This window comes from Dama dama, chromosome 10 (genome assembly GCF_033118175.1).
Source record: "Dama dama isolate Ldn47 chromosome 10, ASM3311817v1, whole genome shotgun sequence".
NCBI lineage: Eukaryota > Metazoa > Chordata > Mammalia > Artiodactyla > Cervidae > Dama > Dama dama.
This window is the reverse complement of record NC_083690.1, coordinates 25,680,138-25,694,004: the sequence shown is the minus strand read 5'-3', so window position 1 is coordinate 25,694,004 and position 13,867 is coordinate 25,680,138. Positions and strand designations below refer to the sequence as shown.

Here is a 13,867-nt window from a genome sequence, read left to right as displayed (position 1 = left end):
CGCAACCCAGGGACTGAGCCCACATCTCTCGTGTCTCCTGCATTGGCAGGCGGGTTTTTTTTTTTTACCCCTAGTGCCACCTGGAAAGCCATTCCATTGAATACGTTATTGTAGAAATTTATGCTCAGTTACTATTAAAAGAAAGTGGCAGTGTCAGGCTGGAAATCCTGGGCTCCTGGGGCCCTGGTAAGGGCTTTCACTGAGCATCGCTCTCCAGCACCCCCTCCCTTGGCCAGACTCATATTAACACAAGAGCTGGCTGCCAATGGAGGTCACAGATAGGTAATGTTTCTTGTTCCACTAACGCACGTGTTGGCCTCATGGGCAGTTCTGCAGTGTACTCATCAGAGAGCAGGTGAACGCACGGCCAAAGAAAACACAAAAGGCAGGGAGGAATAGCTCACGAGGGAACAATCCAAACCCCTGGGGCTTAGTTTGCCCTCCATCTGATCACACAGCCCTGTTTGTTTAGTCCGCAGCACTCCGTAATGGAAATTGCAACACGGGGGTCAGCCTGCCCTGGGCTGGCGAAGAAACCCATACCTATCCTCACTTTGTTTCGATGGTATTTCTAACTTAGTTTTGGCATGTTGTTCATTCTCTTGTATCACAGACTCTTGTCTCTCTGTTGCTGAGAAAAGGGGGAGGGGGAGGCAGGGGTTATGCTTCTCTTGTTTCTGGTTAATTTTGTGGCTAGAAAAAATTTCGTGGGAAAGACAAATGCACAACGTACTTTTACCACAACAACTACCGGTCCCATGGTAATGCAGGATGTGACAGGAATAACTGGCGTGCACCTCGTACAGGTTCGCCTAGCACTTACGCTTGGTGCGGGGGGGTGGGGGGGTGTCTCACAGGTGTGAAGAGGGATGGGATAACACACTTGAAGGCTGTGATTGACCTCCCGTAGCTAAGAAATATCATTTCTCTGCCCCTAGTGCTTTCCTGAGCCGCCGTGTTCCCTCCTTATGTCACCACAGTTCTGTGTACGCGACCGTATTTCATCTCCACACTTGTAGAACTTTCTAGAGTCAACAGCGGCAGCTTCAACACAAAGGCCTTTCCCCCCACCCCAGGCCCCACCCAGTCTCCTCCACCTCTGCAACCTCCCACTCTTCCTTTCCTGCATGGATTTACAAGATTCCACGTTATTGGTGTGTACTTGCTAAGTCGTGTCCGACTCTTTGCGACCCCACGGACTGTAGCCCCGCCAGGCTCCTCTGTCCAGGGGATTCCCCAGGCAAGAATACTGGAGTGGGGTTGCCATTTCCTCCTCCAGGAGATCTTCCCAACCCAGCGATCGAACCCAGGTCTCCAGCATCGGCAAGTGGATTCTTTACCACTGAGTCACCAGGGAAGCCCGCAAGATTCCATACAGAGACTCTGATCATCTTTTCCTCTTTCTTTTCATCCTACCCTCGAAATGGCATCATTCACCACGTCCTCTTCTTTTCCTTCCAGCGCTCTCCTTCTTGTTCAGCTCAGTTGTGTCCGACTCTTTGCAACCCCATGGACTGTAGCCTACCAGGCTCCTCTGTCCATGGGATTTTCCAGGCAAGAATACTGGAGCGGGTTGCCATTTCCTTCTCCAGGAGATCTTCCCAACCCAGGGATCGAACCCAGGTCTCCTGCATTGTAGATAGACACTTTACCGTCTGAGCCACCAGGGAAGTCTCTATTTACAAACTTACATTTCTTTTATTGGATAGATGTCTATTGTCAAAACTTTGACGACACAAAAGGATGTAAGGTCAGTGAATGTTTTTTACTTGGATCTACTCCCCTGCACCCCGCCTGCCCAATCCTTCTTACCAGAAGACACCTCTATGAGTGCTCAGATGTGCCTTCTTTTGGAGTTTGTACAGACATAATTTGATAGCTTGGTTTTGACTATAATTTCAGTCCCTACATCTAGCCCTGCCTGTCCTCCCAAGTTGTGGCATTTCACGACCCACTCTTTGTATACATTTCCCCCTCATTGTCTCTTGAACTCCAACTTCCGAAAGCCAAGCTCATCATCTTTCTCGGACTTGACTTCTCCTTCTGTATTCTCAGCCTCAGTTCGTGGTGTCACCATCCAATGAGGCAAGCTGGAAACCATGTCGCCATCTTCGACTTCCCCTTGTCTGTCTCTCTCTTTTCCCTGCTCTCTTATGAAAGACAGCCACGAGCCACGATGGTCTGCCCACTCCACGCCTCGATTCTTCACATTTGCCCTATTTCCTTCTCCCTGCTGCTTCTGCCCTAGTCCAAGCCCTAACTCCCTATCAGCAGAACTAAAACAACACACTGCTTTTTGTTGCTGTTGGCAGCTCCTGTATTTAGCCTACTCACCACCATTGTACTCTTTCTCCCCTCCCACTTCATTTAGGCTGCCATGGCTCATGCTCAGAGAATGAATCATGGTTGACTGAAGCCAGAAACAGCAGCTCTAATCCTCTTTGACAGATTTCACTATCTTAGGCTCCTTTGCACCAAGCAGGTAGTGATGTGATTCAGTTTTGGTGAATAAAACATACAGGGGAGATCTGGAAAGAAGCTCATGAAAAGGAAAACCTCTGTTCCCCCATCCCCACCAGTACTATCATTTTCATTTATATTTTGTCATTTTATTTCTTTATTAATTTTTGGCCACACCACATAGCTTATGGGATCTTAGTTCCTCAATCAGAGACTGAACCCAGACACGCAGCAGTGAAAGCGTGGAGTCCTAACCACTGGACCACCAGGGAATTCCCTCATTTATATTTTAGAAGTTTAAATTCTGGGGACTTCCCTGGAGGTCAAGTGATTAAGACACTGCACTTCCACTTCAGGGGGCCCAGGTTTGACTCCTGGTCGGGGAACTAAGATCTTACATGCTGTGCAGTCAAAAAATAGGGGGGAAAAAAATGAAAAACAGAAGTGTCAAATCTTTTGGCTGACATTTGGTGCCTAGACAACCTAGCTCTCTAATTACCTTTTTTGCAACACTACCCACTTCTCACTTCTTACCACACACCTCCTGCTGGAGGCTGGGAGTAAGAAGCCCAAGAGTAGGTACATCCTCCATGGTACCTGGTGTCCAAAGACGGCCCCCAGTAGAGCCCATCTCCCGTGATCCACAATGCACAAGCTTGTGCAGCTCCTTCCCACTCTGAATCTGCACAGGTCTTGTCAAACACTTTAACTCTTCGATTGCAGAGGGCCTGATGCTATGTCACTCTGGGTCAGGATGATGCAGCAGATTCCACTTAGGGCCTCCTCAGGAGCCCTAAGCCATCAGATAAGCGATCTAATCACCTGGAGACCACCACGCGCAAGGAAGTGTAAGTGAACCCCAGGAGAGGCCACAAGGAGGAGAACAGAATCTTGGCCAGCACAGACCAAGTCCCCCAACTCGTGATGGAGGTTGAGCCAGCCCCCACTCCATTGTGTCCCCTGAGCTGATACCCCGTGAAGCAAAGACAAACCGGGATTGCTGGGGGTGAAAAGGTGCCTGAAAACCATTTCTTCTGGTCAAACTCAACTAGTCTCCTCTTTCGTACAGGTGGTGGTCTTCTTCTGCATCATACACTTTGCCTAGATTAGCTTTCCTCCTCATCACACTTTTCCCATCCTCATGACTCAGCTTGAATGTCACCTCTTCTATAAAAGCCTTCTCGATAATGTCAATCCTGAACACGTGGGTATTTGGATCAGCTCTGGAGCAGGGGTGTGTTTTTGCCCACCTGCCTTCGCCCTCCCTTTCCATGGTAACAGCGGACCAATTTTGTTTGGATTGATGATTTCTCCTTCTTTTGGGGGGAGCTGTCGATCACGTCGTCCACTTACCTCTGTCTTGGGTGGGACACAAAACCTGACTGGGCCAATCAGCTGCTCTCTCCCTCCGGTACAAATCCTGAGATAGGTGACGTGAAACTGCAAAGGAATGGCAGCTTGACTGCATCCTCACAGCTCCTGCCAGCCGGGTCCCCCAAGCTGCTCTCATGCCCGTTCAGTGCAAGAGGTGATTCTTCAGCTCTTTCTTTTGAGTCTCTGAACCCACCTGAAGCAGAGACAGTAAGATCACCAATGATTCCATTTTCCCCTTACAATTTCCAGTCCCCTGCAGTTAGGGCAGACCACATGACTAGTTCTTACCGATGACAATGGAGAAGAAACGACACGTGTCACTTTCAGGCTGAGGCAGTGAAAAAACCCCTGTGCAAATCTCCAGTGTCTAGAGATCCCTGCGTGGTCACCAAGGAGGCTACACGTTTCAGGTGTTGTGGCTACAGGATTGTGGAGCCTCCGTTCATCTGGGTCCCCAGTTGGTGAAAAGCAGAACTTCTGCACACCCACAAGGACTATAGCATGACCTAGAAATAATGATTAGGGGTATGTTTGTTACAGCACCGTAGCCTAGCCTACCCTGAATAATATACACCCAATATCCTTTCAATAATTTTTTTACTTAAATTCCCAGAGTCAGTTTATTACACCTAAAATATCTTAACTGATAAACTCTACAGTACTTGGCAGTTTCTTCTCTGAGTACACTTACTAATGTGCATCTGGGCTTCCCAGGTGGCTTAGCAGTAAAGATTCTTCCTGCCAATGCAGGAGATGCAGGAGATGTGGGTTCGATGCCTGATTTGGGAAGATCTCCTGGAGGAGGAAATGGCAACCCACTCCAGTATTCTTGTCTGGAAAATTCCATGGACAGAAGAGCCTGGCGAGCTGCAGTCCATGAGGTTGGAAAGAATCAGACACGACTGAGCACACATGCATGGATGTGGATCTATCTTATCTTTTTAATCAGCTATATTTATATATAAGCAGCTGGGCTAAGGACAGCTAAGATTTAATTTTTGCATCCTACCACATTGCTGTACATTTATAAGACTCTCAATAATTATTTGTTAGGATGAAGTCAAAAGTTGAATGAAAATGAGAAGTTTGATGAGTCAACTAGATATATTCTTTTCAATCTTGGTTTCCATATCTATTTTCACATGAGTTTTAATTAGATTTAAAAATATGATTATATCTCTATTTTTATTATAATGGTGGCAATATATACATATGTATGCTTTCAATCATATTATGATTGTCATAATTTTAAAAAATTTGTTAAATGCCAAAGAATAAAATACTTTAGAACCACCGGAACAAAATTTATATTCACTAAGCTCTTAATTCATGACACTGTATGTTGATTATTTTGTTTTTCATCTCCCCATCCCACCCCATCCCAACTTTGATGTTTAATATTTTGTAGACCAAGAGAGAAGCAGCAATTTGGAGCTCTGTGTCTATCGTTCCCAAAGGAATTGATAATTTTCAAATAAGAGGGGAAAAAAGTGCCCTCGGAAGCTGCCGAACCCATGAGTAAAAAACATGGAGACGATGGAATTCTCCATTTTTCTTCATTTTAAAAGAAATACATGTAAAGTGAAAATGATTTACAACCTGCTCCCAATGAGAAAGAAAAAGAAGAGAGAGAAACTGCTTTTATTTGAATAAGCTTTAGGAGCATGGACCATGGGACACATGAATAAATTTAAATGTGTTGTTCTAACTCAGTCCTGCTGAAACTTTGACCTGCTTGTAATTCACTTGGGGATCTTGTTAATATGCAGATTCTGCTCCAATAGGTCAGGGGAGGGCCTCAGATGCATCCTGAGATGTTCCACAAGCTCCCAAGTGATACTGAATGCTGCTAGTCCACGGATCACCCTTGGGAGAATGAATGCAGAATGCTTCTGATGCGATGAGAACAGTCATTGCAATTCAAGAGCTCTTAAAAGGCCTGCTTGAGACCACACTGAATTTGGAGTTTTTGTCAGCTTGCCCTGAATTCAACCTTTAATAAGTTTTCTTTTTAAGTCAGTTAGGAAATCACTATGACCTTGCATCTTATCTGAAATTCACTCCTCTGGTAACTTCACTCCGTAGAAAAGAGGAGCACAGACGCAGGCAAAACAGAGGTCTGAGAAGTGAAAATAGGTGTAGCAAATTCTAAATGTGACTACTTTACTAATATTTAGCTTTATTATTACTTTTTTGCCATTTTTCTAACAAAACTGACCATTGATTTGCTCAGATGAGGAGACATGAAAGAAGACAATTACAAGAAGAAATTAGGACTGCTGGTAGCTTGACAGAGGGAGGGAGATAGAAATACTGTAAAAAGGTGATGCTACAATTAAAAACTTGAGGTATTTTATGCAAAAGCAAAAAGGCCTAGAAGTAGTAATTTTCCTCGAAGTCTTCCCTGTACTCATCAAGAAAAATCATTGTTAGATTAAGACAGCAGATGAGTATTTTAGAATTGTTAATATAGAATACAGAATATAGAAATTAATTAATATTAATAGAAAATATAGAAAAATCTTAAAAAAATCAGTGCTTAAAGGGATAATCCAGTTATATGGAAAATTCCCTTCTACATAACAATTCTCAGGTGACATTGGATAAACATGATTGTAACTATATCCCAATTTTTATAGTGTCTGTTCCATTATATCCAAAATCTTTATGATCACATAGAATCAACTTATTTACAAAAATAACATTCCTCATGAATGGAAAACAAGATAGGCTTTTGGAAAAAAGTTGGAAAATATAAGAAAGTGACAAGAAAAAGTTTACCTTTAATCCCTCTATGCTTAGTCACTCAGTTATATCTGACTCTTTGCGACTCTGTGGACTGCGGCCTGCCAGGTTCCTCTGTCCAAGGGGATTCTCCAGACAAGAATCCTGGAGTGGGTTGCCATGCCCTCCTCATAATCCCTCTAATGAGGGATATCCATTGATAATATTTTAGTATATCTTCTTGTTTTCCAGCTTTCTCTCTCTTACGCTCTTAAAATATTCTTCTTTATGGTTATTCCCCGACCTCAAGTATTCTTTGAAAGCATGATTTTTAGGCTATAAACGTTCTGCAGAATTTTAATTGATGCCAGTCATTCTCCTTTAGAACTTTAGGGAGACATTTAACTTGTTGCCATTTTCCTCTGATGGAATTAAGGCTATGATGCACTTTGTACATTAACTTTTGTGTGCGTCTCTGATTGTGTTCTCAGATAGATTTCCAGAAGTGGACTTATGAGGTCAAAGAGCATGGTATGTCTAGACTGGTGGTGAGTACAGCCAAGATGCCCTTCACAAAGACTGAACAGCCTACACTGCCTCCAGCAGTGTGTATCTTTCCCAATCCATTGTCTGAGTCCTCCTCAGACTCTAAACAGGGATTGTTTTAAAAGTTGACCCTTGAGGGGGAAAAAATAGGAATTCCCTGGTGATCTGGCGATTTGGAAGGACTCTGGGCTTCCACTGCAGGGGGCAAGGGTTCAATCCCTGGTCAGGGAACTAAGATCCCGCATGCTGCAGCACAGACAAAAATAAAATAAAATAAAAGTTGACCTTTGGGACCTGTCTCCATCCTTATAAGATAAGGTATGAGTAGAGGCCACTTTGCCTTTCTGCTTCACCAACTCATACCCATGACCTCCACTGCATCAAACTTCAAATGTAATGAATCCCCAAATTATGTGAATAATAGATGCTAAAGAGGACTGTCACAAAAAGATGAAAAAGGTTTGAAAAGAGTTTCTAGTCTGCATTGATTGCTATATATTTTTAAAAATTAAAAATACGGTTTTTGTTCTTTTTCTTATTTTCACTCTTCCTATGAGAAATTAAAGGAAAGTATAGAAAAGTGAAAGAGAAACAAAACGACAGTCATCCATTTTCCACAATCCAGCGTTAACCACTGTTAACATTTTGGCACATTTATCTTCTTTTTTAAAGTTAATGTTTGGAATATTGTACAAACACTATATGCATATATGGTTTTATTATTTTAAGGTTAGCATATTATAGATACACTTCAAGATTTCTTTATTTTCTACCCCATCCTAAACCCCCTTCCACCTTCCTAAAGGCCCTCTAGTTTCAGGTTTGTGACAATATTTCCAGTCCTTCAAAAGAAAATATTTTTACAATGCACATATGTATCTCTTGGAAATACAAACTATTCCCATCATGCATTTTGCCAATTTTGCATAAATGGTAATTCTGCTGCATTATTTTTGTATCTTGCTTTTTTTTTTTAACCTCACTCCATTCTATGCTTCTGAGATTCATCCATGGAAATACTTGTGAGTTAATCCATCCCTTTTAATGTTACACGATTGCCTATTGTACATGAATATTTTGCGTTTTCATTTCCCTATTAAAGATATTTTCATTTTTTCCTCTTTTGCCAACACTGTGGCAGCAGCCCTCTACAAGTGCACAAGGGAGTTTTTCTCCACTTAATTTCCTGGAAGTGGAGTTGCTAGATGAGCTTTTTCAATTTCAGTAACACCAAACTGCTCTCCAGAGCAGCTGTAATGTTTACAACTCCACCATATACGTACTGGAATACCAGTCTCCTCTCACCCTTGGCAACATTTTGTCATTCTTAATGGGGGAAAATCGGTATCTCTTTGCTTTTATTTCCAAGCAATAGTAAGGTTGAATATCTTTCTACACACTCTGCAGCCATTTGAATTTCCTCTTCTGGAAGATACACTGCAAGACTCAGTGTTTGCATCTATATTTGTATTATATATGGAACTGACATTTTTTTTATTCTGTTGTTCTCATTTTGGTATCAAGATTAGACTAGCCTCACGGAATGTGTTGGATAGACTACTTGATCCTGTTCACATTTCACTGCAGTTTGCATTGTACAGTTCTTGTTTGTTTTCTGCTTTTCGCAATTTTTTGTGTGTGTACGTATCATTCCAGTAAAATTACCCCGGTGTAGGCATTTTGGCAGTTGGAGTCAATCTTCTATCCCACTTTTTTAGTTGCATTGATGATTGTTGGTCTAATTTTATTCTTTTTGGACCAAGTTTTGTAATTTGTATTTTTGTCAAAAATTACCCCTTTTATCTAGGTTTTCAAATATATTGATATAAAGCTGTTCATTGTATACTCTGATGTTTTCTAACATTTTTACTCTGTCTGGTTTGTCCCCTTTGCCATTTATATTACTGCCTATGTGTGTGATTTTCTTGATCAGTCTTACAAGGAGATTGTCTATTTCGTCTTTAACAGAACATGAGTTTTTGGTTTCCATAGTCAACTTCATTTCCTTTTTTCATTTTACTCTTCTTTCTTTGCTTTTTAAAAGTTTCTTTCCTCTTATTGTCTCTTCAGTTTTTATTTTTCTACCTCTTAAACGGAACACTTAAATTTTGTTTTCTTGCTTTGTAATAAGTACCCTTAAGGCTATAAATACCCCCTCTAATTGTTCTAGTTAGATCTCACAAGTTTTATGTCAGGCTTTTATTGTCATTTATTTCTAAATATTTTTTAATTTCTGTATTGGTTTTCAAGCCATGTGTATTTTTCCGCTTCCAAATGTATGTTCTTTTTAAGATGTATTATAAAATCTTTTAAAGTAAAAAAGATATATAATAAGAAATAAAACAAATAAGCTTAAGAAATAAAACTCAAATGTACGCTGATGATTTTCAATTTTATTTTATGTAATAGATGCACATGATAAAAACCAAATCATTTTGTCTTCCTGGCTCCCTCCTCAGAAGTAACTGCAGTTACTAATTTAAGGTATATTCTGTGAATCGAATGGGTTTCTTTTTGGCTCTCTTTTTGTTGTTGATTTTTAATTTTACTTCGTTGTGGTTTGTGAATACAGTCTGTAGATTCTTTGGAATTTATTGAGGCTTCCTTTGTGGCCACTGCATAGTCAAACGTTTCACCTATGTCTGAAAAGAACAGATGTGCCAACGTTCTTTGTCTAAAATACAAACCTGACCTCATCACTTCCTCTCCAATAGCTTCTATGGTCCTCAGGTTAAAGACCTACTGCCCCAGCCTATGATTTTGCCCCCAGCTTCCTCGTTAGCCAAATCTTGAGTCGTGTCCCTTTGGTACAACATATTTATGGACATGGGACTCATACCTTTGAAGGTCAACTTTCAAAAGAAACGCTTGTCTTGTAGCAGACAGTCCAAAGTCTGGCACTGCAAAGGTCCTAACATATTCATTGAGCCAACTAGAAAATGGACTGTCTTCTGCGGGTGGAGTCACACTGAGACAGGAAGGTCACCCAGCGGCGGGTGGTCACTCCCTTATCAACTCTAATCCTTACTCTCTACTTGCCTCTCCTGAACCCAGCCTGCCTCATGAGACCTCTGGTTAGGGCACCCTCCATGTCAATTTCTCAGCCCTTTCCCTCTTCCTTCCCTCTGCCTGCCCACCACCGTGGATCACTTCACAGGCCCTCCCACAATGCCCTCCAGTTCCTTTGCCTTCTACAGTCAGTTTGTGTAGGCCCAACCAAGACAGGCCCCAGGATGAATCCACGCCGAGCTTCTGTTCTGAGGCTCCTGACATGGGGATGGGAGACTGCAGGAAGGATCAGTCCTCTGTACACATTTATCTTTTCAACCTTAGCTGAAACTTCACTTCTGCATTCCCTTCAGCAAACCCTTTGACTCCATTCAAGTCCCCTCGCATTTCACCACCTCCTTTATTCAGCAGAATGAGTTTGCTAATTTTTGGAGAAAATAGAAAATATCAGGGGTGAGTCTTTATCAAGTCATTTCACCTCCTTTCTTCCTGTTTCAGAGTGTCTCTCTTCCTGTCTAGGGTAAAAGTAATCCTCTCTATGTCCTTGACTCCATCCTCTCCTGTCTCCTGTCTCCCCTGTTTTTGTTCTATTTTATTCTCTCTGCTCCTGCATCTCCTCTTCCTAAACCATCTTTCCTAAAAGTAGTCAGCAACCCCCACTTTAGCTTCCGTGCATCCACTTCTCTTGGAGGCCAACTAGCTTTCTCCCCCTCTATGGGCTCTTATTGGCCCTCTGATTCTAAATCAGTGTCACTTCTTTTTTGATCTCTCCAGAATGCTGATGATACTGACCATGCCCTACTTCTCAAAACTCTCTTCTACCTATTTGCCCCGACACCATTGTCTTGAATCTCTTTCTACCTCCTTTTTTGGCCCTTTGATCTTGAAATGTCCCCAGCATTTTCTACTCCTGGTCCTCAGTTTTTATTTCTCCACACACCAGGAAACACACGACTCATTACAAAGGGGTGTAGTCTCTGCCAAGCTCTGAATAAACACTGCCACAGGAAAGTGCAGGCTGATTGTCACTACACTGCCCCACTTTTCAAGAGCTGTCAGATACCCCAGAGGTTTAACTGAAATGCTTCTACTTTAAATATGGATGATGAGCTGAAACTTTGCCAAAAACTTTGCAGAGTAAATAAAGCATGGATGGTCTCATTAGGGTTGTTCTTTTCTTATTCGACTGCCCCAAGGCAATTTATAAGGGATGCTCTATTAGTAATGGAAGTTCACATTTACTGAGGGCTTACTCTGTGCCAGACATTCTTGTAAGTGGTTTGCATGCATTTTTTTTTTTTTTTTTTACTGTATAATTTTGTTTATAGAAACTTCCAGAATAAGCAAATCTAAACAGACAGGAAATAGACTAATAGGTGTGAGGGGCTGGCTGCTAATGGACATGGGGTCTCTTTCAGGAGTGATTCACAACACCGTGAATGTACGCAATACCCCTGTGTGGTGTACTTTGACATGATCACAACGGTGAATTTCATTGTAAGTGAATTTTAGCTCGATCAAAAAAGGCTTTTAGACAAAACACACATCGGGTGTTTCAAGTGTCATGAAAGAAAGAGGCAAGAAACAACAGCGCCAGGGCAGGGGCTGAGCAGGTCCGATCCCATCTTAGGAGCAGGGAGGGAGCCGGGCACCCAGAGTCCTGGGGACCAGAGGAGGGGACCGCAGGGAGCCGGGGCCACACTGCCGCCACATCATCGGATCGTGTACTTGTCCCACTTCTTCTCGGGGTCGTAGGGCTCCCAGCGGCTGGCGGGGAAGATGTGCTTGTTTTTCTCGTACCAGCTCCGCAGCACCACCTTGCCGGCATGCGACTCATTCTTCTCCACAGTGGCGTCACTGAGCAGTCGCACATCATCATGAACGTCAAAATTGAAGAGGGGCCCACTTTTCCCTCGAGCCTTGGTGACGATGAAGTCGTAGAAGCTGTGGTGGTGAGGTATGATTAAGTCCTCCTTGATGTACATGAGCTGCTCCACGCCTGCCGATCTGAGTTCGCTGAAGTCTTTGCGCAGGATCTCAAGTGCCTTCTGCAGGAACTGCTGCATCGTGTTGCCCTTCTTCATCTTGACTGAGCGCCGGTGCCCAGAGCCATCCCAGTAGCTGAAGGTGATCTCAATCTCCTCACTCTTAATCTTCTCTTGCTTGGCTTCCCACTCTTGCCGTAGCTCCTCCCGGAGCCTATTCTCCTCCTCCTCCCGGTCTCGGTCAGGCAAGAAACTTGTGTCCACATCTGGGTTCTTCCCCATTTTCCTCTTCTTTGTGGTGATCTCTTCCCTTTCCAGCTCCTCCTCGTCCACAGCCGCCTCCTCCTCCTCCTCGCCTGCCTCCTCTTCTTCCTCCAGGGTGAAGGACAAGCTGGAGATCTTCCGCTTGGCCTCCTTCTTGCGCTCCTTTTCTCGCAGCTTCTCCAGCTTCAGCTGCAGCTCCTTCGACTGCTCCTTCTTGGCGAGTTGCTTCTCCCGCTCCTTCACCAGCGCCTCCTGCTTAGCCTTCATGTCGTTCAGGGTCACAAGACCCACAGTGCTGGACTTGAGCTCGGCCTCCACGGCATCGTAGTGCGCAGAGAACTTCTTGTCAATGTTGGACTTCATTATGTTCTCCTCAGCAATCCTCTGCTTCATCTGCTCCATCTGCTCGCGCTGCTTCTCCCGTTTCTTCATGAGGTGCATGGCGCGGCCCGCCTCGCTGGCGGCACCCTTGTATTGAGCCATGGCGGCGGCGACGGCGGCGGCGACGATGGACTGGCTCGGTTTGCGTGTATTAACTCATTCAGTCTTCACAACAACCCTATCAACAAAGTGCTATTATTATCCTGTTTTATAGAAGGAGCAAACTGAGGCAGAGAGCTTCAGTACTCTGCCCTGGGTCTCAGAGATTTTAAGCAGGTTTCAAATCCAGGTGGCCCAGCTCTGAAGCTCAAACTTTTAATCACTATACTCTACTGCTTTCCTCCCCGCTGTAGATGAGGGAACTGAAGTCCAGAGAAACTGAGAAGTTGTCCAAGATCACAGGAGTGGACATCCCTCAAGTAGGGACTTGAAGCTATCATCACAGGGATAGACACTTGGACTTTCTACTGGTCTGTAATTAGTTACCTGTTGCCCCTGCTAGACTGCACGACCAGCACTCAGACCAGGGACAATACAAATATTTGTAAATATGAGTGCCCAGGAGATGAAAAACAGTCCTTTCACCTCTGTTAATAACGTCATTTACCTCTCACAACAATCCCCAGGTAAGACAGTAGCTAACATTTAAACACTTCCATGCGCCATTACCGCTTTTAAACCTCACAAACACAGTTTCATTGATACTATTATTATCCCCACTTGACAGAATAAGAAACTGAGGATCAGTGCAGCCCAGTAATTTGCCCAAGATCCGGCAACCAGTACGTGGCAAAGCCAGGATTCTAGATTAGGTTATTTGACAACAGAGGCCACGTTCTTGACCATGAGGCAAACACTATCAGTTCTACAGCTGGGGAAACTGCCTCAGGACAGAGCAGTAAGTTGTGCCCATGGGATCGAACCTACTGAGTAGGGCGCACAGCACTCTTGTTCTTCCTCTTCTTGGGCCGCGGGGTGCCACCGCGAGGTGGGAGGCGGAGGACGAGAAGAGGAAGCCCTTTCCCACAAGGTACAGAGACTCGCGTAGGACACGCTAACTCGAGACCTTATCGACAGATCCCGCGGCACCATGGCAACGGCGCGGGCGGCAGAACGGAAGTGCG

General features: G+C 43.8%; 2 protein-coding genes across 2 annotated transcripts in view; both read right to left on the bottom strand.

The window, feature by feature from the left end:
- Positions 1-3,985, bottom strand: part of IL4R (interleukin 4 receptor) — a 73,601-nt gene extending 69,616 nt beyond the window's left edge. The window contains exon 1 of the mRNA XM_061153057.1: positions 3,814-3,985. Coding sequence (XP_061009040.1) covers positions 3,814-3,970 — 157 coding nt within the window. The 5' untranslated portion in view covers positions 3,971-3,985. The remainder of the gene's footprint in view (positions 1-3,813) is intronic.
- A 7,618-nt stretch (positions 3,986-11,603) lies between these two features.
- LOC133063555 (protein FAM50A-like) lies at positions 11,604-13,818 on the bottom strand. The gene is made up of 2 exons (XM_061153056.1): positions 13,671-13,818; positions 11,604-12,921 (listed from the first exon to the last, which is right to left on the bottom strand). The coding sequence occupies exon 2, from the start codon at positions 12,843-12,845 to the stop codon at positions 11,826-11,828; it is 1,020 nt and encodes a 339-aa protein (XP_061009039.1). The 5' UTR covers positions 12,846-12,921; positions 13,671-13,818; the 3' UTR covers positions 11,604-11,825.
- Between the last annotated feature and the right edge of the window lie 49 nt (positions 13,819-13,867).